General features: G+C 33.0%; 1 protein-coding gene across 1 annotated transcript; it reads right to left on the bottom strand.

Annotated features, from left to right (window-relative positions):
• Positions 1–75: 75 nt before the first annotated feature.
• On the bottom strand, positions 76–7710 carry LOC136041671 (transcription factor Adf-1-like). Its single transcript, XM_065726389.1, has 4 exons — positions 6883–7710; positions 4055–4223; positions 2307–2472; positions 76–1080 (listed from the first exon to the last, which is right to left on the bottom strand). Exons 2-4 carry the CDS (start codon positions 4212–4214, stop codon positions 906–908), a joined length of 501 nt encoding a protein of 166 aa, XP_065582461.1. The 5' UTR covers positions 4215–4223; positions 6883–7710; the 3' UTR covers positions 76–905.
• Positions 7711–9830: the final 2120 nt, after the last annotated feature.

Genomic DNA, 9830 nt, shown 5'->3' with positions numbered 1-9830 from the left:
CAGGAAGAAAATTATCTGCACCTTCAATTCTCCTCAAGTAATGAAAATAAACAAAATTGGAGACTAGAGATCAGATAAAATGTTTAATCAAAACAATTAGACAAAATTGTAAATCAAAGATGAGGCACAAGTTTGATAATGAATATTGAATCAAAATAAATCCAATATTGATGTATTTGAATCAAAGAAACTATTCACTGGGTTGTATCAACAGAAGAAAATTCTTTTTCTAATAATTCTAAAATTTCTTTCTGAATACGAACTTGATTGAAAATAGGTAATTGATCCAAATTTTGGGCTAAGGTGTAGCAAAACCCATAATTACATGAATTCTCCAAATTAATCTTTCTCTTCATTCTATCCTCCAAGAATACTTTTATGGTATCCTCTACTGGTGTCTCTGTTGATTGAACTGGGTGCACTCTTTTCTTATTTTTTTTTGTGACCAGAAGAGAGAGGAGTTGTAGGAGCTACTGAAGGTGAATTTGAGGGTTCAAAAATATCAAGTTTTGAAGAGTATTCTGGTTTTGTGACTGGTGTGTGGAAAGGGGGGCTGGAGTGGATAGGGTGTGAAAGGTTATAGCTGGACAATTTTGAAGATTTACCAGAAGCATGTTTGTTTTGTATATTGGATGTAGAACACAGGGGATTTGGAGGTGACTCAAGTTGCACAAAAGTTAATGGTGCAACAGGGTATTGCATGGTTGGTGAGGAACTTTGCACATAGATTGTGTTGGCAAAAGGATTTTTTGGTTGAATAATGATAGGATTGGACTTTGATGTAGTAAGAGCACTAGGAAAGTTGGAAGTGGAAGATTCAGAATCTGGTGTAAGTATATGATTTTTCTTATGAGGGAAGTTAGCAGTGGAGTCACCTTCAAATACTGTGAAAGTGTTTGAAGTAGTTAAATTATTCTGAAAAGGTAGGTATTTGATGCTGTTGATACTATAGGAGATGAGGTAGAAGATGATCCAAAATTAGTTTCATCAAACTTCACATCAGGCTGGCTTGAAGTAAAATCACCATCAGATAGCTGAATTGTAATAGTATCTTCTTCATTGTCAAAATTTCCTGATGTCCTGCAAAGTAAAACTTGTGAAAACTTTGTGAAGAATGTACAGCTGGATGAGGATCATTTAATTTGTTCATACAGTATATGTTTAAGGAATGCTGCATCATTATAGAAATACACTTTTTTATCAAGGAAATGTATTACTAGTGCAATGAATTATTAATTTTTTTTGCACTCATAATTAGCTGACTGCTATGACTCAAAAATTGTTCGCTGAGAAGATAATTTGTAATCTAGAATTCAATTTTTAGGAGTTGCTTGTTTCCTTTTACCAAGAAAGTACGCCAGAATTTGGCAGGAAAACCTTGGAATTGACCTGGCATTGCACAGTTTAGCTAGTATTTGGGGATGAAAATTAAGTTGATTAGATACTATACTGCTACAGCTATTAAACATTACACTGAAACTTACATACTAGGAGCTTTCTAGCTGTTCTACGTCACTAATTTTACATATTGCTCTTTTCTTATAAGCCATCAAGACTAAACTAAAATACTTTGAGAACCAGAACTTGGTTGAAAAATATGATGTCTAACTTTGAAGTATTAAGCTTAAGTTTTACCTCTTGATCTTCTTGAATTGGATTAGCCAAAATTCTGTCTAATTCTGGTAATATTTTACTGGGGTTGAACAAATCATTCATACACTAAATAGGTGATGCATTTATAAGAAGCAATTCTAAGCCATTTTTTTATTTCATAGTCAATTCATACAGAAGAGGTGATCACAAACTTTTGAGAGGGTTCATTCACTTGGAAATACAAAAAAAAATATTTGTGCTCTTTTTAAGATTTAAACATGATTGGAAGGCAACCAGTACCCGTTTTATTCCCTTTCTTTATTAAGCATGTATCAAATTTTAGATAACCTTTTTATTAAAAATAGTCCAAACATCAAATAACTATACCTGTGGGGTTGACATCCCCCCCCCCAAAAAAAAACAAGTTGAAAGAGACTTGAGACTAAAAGGCATATCCAATATATCTTAAGAACAACTCAGGTTGGTAAGATGAAACCTTCAGTACATGTTGAGGGGGTATTACAAAATTACCAGAGGGAAACTAGATTCCCTTCCATCATTTTTTTAGCTGCTTTCCTGCAAAGACACTTAGCTATTATTTTCACCATAAATTTCATATAGCAAAGAATAAAAAATAAGAATAAAGATGTTACATTAAATTATAAATAAGACTAAAATATGCTGCAAAAATACTAACAAAATGGAAAACTTACTTTCGAGGATTATGATACTTTCTTAGAAACTGCATTGCTCTGAAATGAGGCCATTTCTGAAAATCAAGACTGTCCCCACCATCTCCACTTCTTTTGAAATTGTTTGCATTCAGTCTTTTCATAAACTGATTCCGCAGGTAGGTCCAAGTGGATTTACACCATTCCACTATAAAATCAATGAGAAAGGTAGCATAAATAAGGAATTATTAAACATAGATGAAGGGGACAGATGAAAGGAGATATTGCAGTTTTATTGTATAAAATCATGCAACAATGGTAGCATGTTTTCAGTAGGTTCAAAAATAACATTCCAAGTTTCACAAAGATTGAGAAGAATGTGAATTCAATAACTCTAACTAGGGGTCTTGATAGTCTTGTATTTTAGACAAAAGATCTCACTTCAAGACCCCTTTTGGCTTAGAGACTAAATAATTTGACAAAAGTGTGTTTCAATCATAAGCTCAATTTCATAATTTTACAGGATTTGTAAGATCTGTTCTGCCTCAGACTTTGACATTGCTTACCCTGAAGATCATGCAAGCATCATTTAAAGCAAAATGCTATGTAATATATTTCATAAATTCAGGAATTTGATGAGATCTTTGCATCCAAAAAGAAGCAACACAAGATTACCAAAAAACCATGAATATGCTAACCTTGACTTATTTACATAGGATGGTAGATGCATATTCTTAGTTTGTAGAGCTAAACTTAATATAATTTTTTTGATTCTAGCACTTCCTAAAAATCGAAAATACATCGGGTTTAAATCTTCTTAATGATCTAAAGGTATGAAAGCTTATCAGTGGTATATTTTCATTTCCTTAAGTTACCTGTTTGAGGGTATGTTTGCTTTATAAATAAATTGTCATTTTGTAATAAATACTATAGATAATACCAATTTTATTTTTGTCAAAATATCCTATTATAAAACCAATTTTAGCCAAATGCACATGTCATATTAAATTGAAGAAAAAAACTGTATAACCTTAAACTCAAACTACAACAATTATTTTCTTCTAAGAAAAGGAGACTTAACAAACAAATTAAAGAAAATCACTGCTATTTTTCCATTTTCTTAAGTTACCCATTCCAGGGTATGTTTACATTATAAATAAGGTGTCATTTTGTAATAAGTATTAGACAATACCAATTTTACTTTTGTAAACATTTCCTATCATAAAACCAATCGTAGTGAAATGGCCATGTCATATTAAGTTGAAAAAAAAATGTTGTATAGCTTTAACCTCAACTGAAACCATTTTTTTTTTCAAAGAAAAGGAGACCTAATAAAAAATTAAGGAAAAACACAATCTTTCTGAGGCAAGGACAGATTTACACCTGTCTTCTATGACAGTTTCTCATTAAGTTAAGAAATAAGGTTAGTAGCTTTTTTTGTTTCTTTATCAAATTAGGAGTCGAGTAGAATTTGCTTTCTATTCTCATTTGTGGCCATTTTGATGGACTTTTTTTCTAAGGAGCATATCCAAAGCAATGGGAGAATTAAGAGTCAATGGAGATGTAAAACTTGCCTAGGCTTTGATTATGCTAATGATTTAAGCATTATAGACGAAAGTCTCAGGAAAATGAATCAAATTTTGGAAGCTCTTCAAGTTGGCATGAGTTTAAACTAAAGTTTTATTTTCTGAGTCACCTTATTTCCAAGATGACAAGAAGTTCTTTATCAATATGTTTGCAATAGTGTAAATGAATAAAAATAGTTATATGCCTAGCCTATTGAAGCTTACCTTGCTCTCCAAGACTGTTGGCTATTTCAGACCATCTGTCATTTTTGTATTTTGTATTCTTATATAGTGAATTACTTGTATCATATAAACAAGGATGGTTTTGTACCAAGACAATCAAATTCACATAGACTGACTGCTTTATGGTAGTTATGGTAGTCATTTTTCCAAGCTAGAAGAGAATCAATTCTTTGAGTAGGAGGAAATTTTTCTTATTGAAACATAAGAAACAAAATGAAAAACAAATTAATTTTGTTATGATATGACAAGTAATTTGGTAACAAGGGAACATCAAAAAACATACTTGATAAAATTATGGAACAGCTCTTCTGACAATTTTGCAACTAACTATAGGGGAATTTAATGCATAGACCAAGTAGTCAAAATAATACTGGGATGTCCATGAATCAGCAAGACTAAAAAAAGGTTTAAAATAAGAGCTCTGAGACATGATATCCTTCTAAATATCAAATTTCATTGAGATCCAATCACCTGTTTGTAAGTTAAAAATACCTCATTTTTTCTAATTTTTCAGAATTACCCCCCCCCCCCCCCCAACTTCCCCAAAATGAGTGGATCCGTTCCGGTAAGTCAATCATGTATCTAGGACTTGTGCTTCATATTCTCACCAAGTTTCATCCTGATCCCTCCACTCTAAGTTTTTTCCAAGTTTTAGGTTTCCCCCTCCCAACTCCCCCCAATGTCACCAGATCAGGTCGGGATTTAAAATAAGTGCTCTAAGACACCATATCCTTCTAAATAACAAATTTCATTGAGATCCAATCACCCATTTGTAAGTTAAAAATACTTCATTTTTTTAATTTTTCAGAATTACCCCCCCCCCCAGCCACCCCAAAGAGAGAGGATCCGTTCCGGTTATGTCAATCATGTATCTAGGACTTGTGCTTATTTTTCCCACCAAGTTTCATCCCAATCCCTCCACTCTAAGTGTTTTCCAAGATTTTAGGTTTCCCCCTCCCATATCCCCCCTAATGTCACCAAATCCGGTCGGGATTTAAAATAACAGCTTTGAGACACAATATCCTTCCAAACATCAAATTTCATTAAGATCTGATCAACAGTTGGCAAATTAAAAATACCTCAATTTTTCTATTTTTTCCAAACTAACAGGCCCCCCATTCCCCCCCCCCCCCAGATGGTCCAATTGGGAAAACGACTATTTCTTATTTAAGCTGGTGCCGTCCCTGATTCGCCTGCCAAATTTCATTGTCCTGGCTTACCTGGAAATGCCTAAAGTAGCAAAACCAGGACCAACAGACCGACAGAATTGGTAATTGCTATATGTCACTTGGTTAATACCAAGCACCATAAAAACTCGCCAAAACTATAATTTTTCAAAATCTAGAAGGGAAACCCTATATAAATGATACTACTGTTGGCCTCCAGATCTATTCCTAAAAATTTTACTTAGCAAGCTCAGGTACTTTCTGATATAGTAAAAAGGTCATCATCTAGAATTTAACCTATCAAACCAGGCTAGTATATTATACCTTTATAATTCAGCTGAAGGTCAGGAGTAATATTTTAGAAAGTATCAACATACAAAATACTCTGGGACTGGTAGCTGTGAAACAAATACTCTGAATCTGATGCAAAAACAGGATATTTATGATAAGTCAAAGCTGGATAATGAATGCAATTTTATTTGTTTGAAACACACTGAATCTCTTACTAGGTAAGAGCAATGAGCCTCTTTACTTGTTGTGCCGTAACTTAAGTCAATTTTATGCCAAATTCAAATGTAAAATATAGGCTAGGCTATTAGCCAATATTATACAGCATTTGTTCTTAAACTAGGCTTCTGAATGATTAGGCAAAACACTATAAATTTCATATAGGTTTATGGTTTAATATGAAAATGGATAAAGGTTGAGCATAGAACCTCTTGAGAATTTATATTATCTTGATAAAATTTATAACCTTAACCGCATCCTGAAGCAAATCATTCGATTCTGGAGCTGTTGTTGGAATTGTTTTTGCTTATCATTATGAGCGGCTATTATGATTAGCTGTAACCAATATTTTTGACTGTTATTGCAATTACATCATCTGAGTAAGATCAACAGTAATTTTTCCTTTAAACCTTCAGTAATAAAAATTTGCAAACTTTACAATTTATGTCCTTCCCTCTAGTAAGGTCTTTTATAGGAAGACAGAATAACAATTCCTCTTCCATGAATCTTTATAAGTTCAGCTGACAAAAATAAACATCTGGATGTTATAAAATCGCGTATTTAAATATTTAACTTTGAAATCTTTTGCGACCGAAAAATTTTGCCACGCGACCCAACTTGAGGTCGCAACCAATAGTTTAAGACGCCCTAGTCTATCTTAAAACTATAACACCTTTTTCGGTGATTTTAGGGTCTTTCGTCCTTATTTAGTTATTTCTTATGCATAATTATTTCAGAAAGACTCTTTCACCTCAAAGGATAAAGAATTTTAACGTTTTTTTTTTTTTTTTTTTTTTAAGAACTTGAATACTTTAGCGTGAATAATTTTGGTTGTACATAATAAACATTTAAGAATTCCAGAAACTACTTAATTGTTTTAGTTGCTATGTAATCAAAAACGAAGAAAACAAAAGAAATAGTGAGTAAGAATTTCACACTGTTAGCAACAATCAGAGAAAATTATCGTGACTTTTTCCAGCACCATCTACTAGTTCAACTTTAGCCTGAACTAAAGCAAGGCTATACTACCAATGCACTCCTCATTAGATCTCTCTCCCTACTTCACTTCACTCTAATCTAAATGAAAATGTTTGTAAATTTAATTAAAAAAATTGAATATTTAAAGGAAAAACTCACTTTGAAAAAAATATTGCAGTTCTAGTAAATTCGTGCTCTTATTAACGTAGACCAGATCCGTTCTTATTTTGTGAGAGATGATGCAAAACATCTTGCTGTTTTTAATGGTCTTTAACATTTCCTTGCTGTATCTTCCACTAAAACGTATCCCATATATCCATTATGGGGGGCGTTTTTTGGGGGACAACGAATAATACCCTCAGAATGACCTAATTTAAAATTATAATTTATGTATTAATGCAAATGGCAAAATAAAAAAAAACTACAATAATATTTCAACAAAAAGCAGTTGGCAAAACAAAAATTACCACAGTATATAATAAGGAATACTGAACTACTTTAGCTCTGGAAGTTTTTGTCAAAAAAAACAAGAGCTAAGAGCTAATATGGCACTTTTGACAATATGTTATAACCTTAATTAAAGGTATTGCATATTTAAAGGAAAAACTCACGTTTAAATTTATCGGTGAGCTCACATTGATCTAAATCATCACGAGTAAAGAGTTGATCTGTTCTAACGACAAAATAATAATTCTTCTTCCATGAATCTGTATAAGTGGAGCTGACAAAAATACACACCTAGATGTTATAAAATCGTGTAATTAAATATTTAACTTAAAATCTTTTGCGACCCAATTTGAGGTCATGACCCATAGTTTAAAATAGTGACGAAGACCACACTGCCTTTCCATAACAAACAAATACAACGTAGAGACAATAGGGAAAATTTCAAGACAGTGGAAATTATTTCTGTAGATATTTCGGCCCTATGTCCAAGGGCCGTCTTCAGCACAATACAAGAATAAGAGAGAAACTATATATATATATATATAAAAGAACTTACATCAAATTGTGAGGATTAAAACTGAATAATTAAAAACACTTTTTAAAACTTTTTTAAAAATAGCCCTAGCATCCTTACTTCAACGAAGTTCAACCAGGACTGGCGAAAAGAATGAAATGAGAATATAAGCTCATTCAAATTGAAGAGAATAAAATGATTAGATGCAATTTCTTAAAGCTAATCTTGCTTGTTTAGCAGCCTGTCTCAAAGACCTTTTCGTAGTTGGTTCAGTACTATTATAAATCGGTTTAGTAAAATATTTTGTTAGATGATTTTTAATTAAATTTGAGTATGAAGAATTTAGTGAGTATTCCCCCAAGTCCCTGTTCAAAGAAATATTATTATTTATTTTGAGATTAATTTCGATTGATTCTCGAACCACCTGTTTTATTCCCAAATCATTACTAATGAGTGAAGAGTTTCCAAAAAGTATCATGTGGGACGGATTATTAAATATATGCCAACCTAAAGCAGAATCAAAGGAGTTGTTGGAACTATTTGAAATTAAGGCCTTGTCTATGTCATTTTTATGCTGTTGTAACCGTTTGTCTAGATTCTGATGGGTCCTGCCGACATAGTATTTTCCGCAATCACATGGTATTTGATAGACCCCTCTTTGGCGAGTAACTGGGGTCTTATCTTTACCCGAGTTTAAGAAATTGATGATTTTAAAATTATTAGTAAAAACTACGTACAGATTATTTTTTGTGCAAATATTTTTTAATTTTGTTGTGATCTTTTGGATATACGGAAGATAGACAATATTGACATATTGACATTGAGATCGACATCTCAAATAGAGTTGATTGCGTCGTCGGACATTCTTGTTCCATTTGATGATTCGGATTTCTCATTGACTGAAGTTTATACTATTCTTATAAAATTGGATACGTCCAAAGCGCCGGATATAGACGGTTTCCCGAAAATAATGATAAGAAAAATTGCTCATGAAATTACAATACCATTTACTTACACATTTAACTTATCTTTGGCGCATGGACTGTGTCCTTCAGGGTGGAAGAAGGCCTAGGTAAGGCCACTTCACAAAAGAGGCTCCAAGTCGAATTTTAAAAATTATCGGCCGATTTCAATTACGTCTATTTTTTCCCGAGTGATGGAAAAGTTCATTATTTTACGCGTTCAAAAGTAATTTGATGAAAATTGTCTTTGGAATCCTGCTCAGCATGGTTTTCGAAAAAATAGGTCTTGTAATACTCAGCTTCTTGAGGTTATTTTGGATTTTCAACATTTTGCCGATTTAGCTATACCCTTTGACTGCATTTATATCGACTTCTCGAAGGCATTCGACAAAGTTTCAATATCCATCCTTCTTTGAAAATGTGCAGCTTATAAATCGGGTAAAAAAAAACAATTGCATTTTTTGCTGATTATCTACATGGAAGAACTCAGCAGGTTGTTGTTAATAAAACTATGTCATCCTCAATTAATGTGTTAAGCGGAGTCCCCCAGGGTAGCTACCTTGGTTTAATTTTATTTTGCTTATTTATTAATGATTTGCCTTCCTATTTTTAGCATTCTACTGTCAAGATGTTCGCGGATGATTTAAAATTTTATCTACCAATACGAGACCAAAACGATGTGCAACTTTTACAAGAGGATCTTGACTCTCTAACTTACTGATGCGAATCTAATTCCATGTTCATACACCCTTCTAAGTGTGTTGTTTTACACTTTGCTCGTAAACTCCCACCTTGGCATATTTACCAGCTGTCTGGGATACGAATCCCTTCTAACGAAATAGTGCGTGACCTTGGCGTTTACTTTGATACCCAATTGAAATTTGATAAGCATGTTTCGGAAATTGTAAAAAATGCAAATTATCGTTTATCGTCTATAAAGAGAAGTTTTAGCAGGTTTAACCTTCGTAAATTCTTACTGCTATATAAATCAATGGTCCGCCCTATTTTTGAGTATAATACTTCTGTTTGGTTTCCATTAAGTCTAACGGATGAGCATAAGATAGAAAAGGTTCAAAGAAGGGACACTAGATTGGTCCCATACCTTCAGCGCCTTTCCTATCCGCAGAGACTTTCTAGGCTTCAACCCCCGTCGTTGAAGTTTCGTAGACGTCGCAGTGACCTTG

Source organism: Artemia franciscana, unplaced genomic scaffold (assembly GCF_032884065.1).
Source record: "Artemia franciscana unplaced genomic scaffold, ASM3288406v1 PGA_scaffold_32, whole genome shotgun sequence".
NCBI classification, from domain to species: Eukaryota; Metazoa; Arthropoda; class Branchiopoda; order Anostraca; family Artemiidae; genus Artemia; species Artemia franciscana.
Note: the sequence above shows the minus strand (reverse complement) of the source record. Positions and strands in the feature narration are given on the sequence as shown.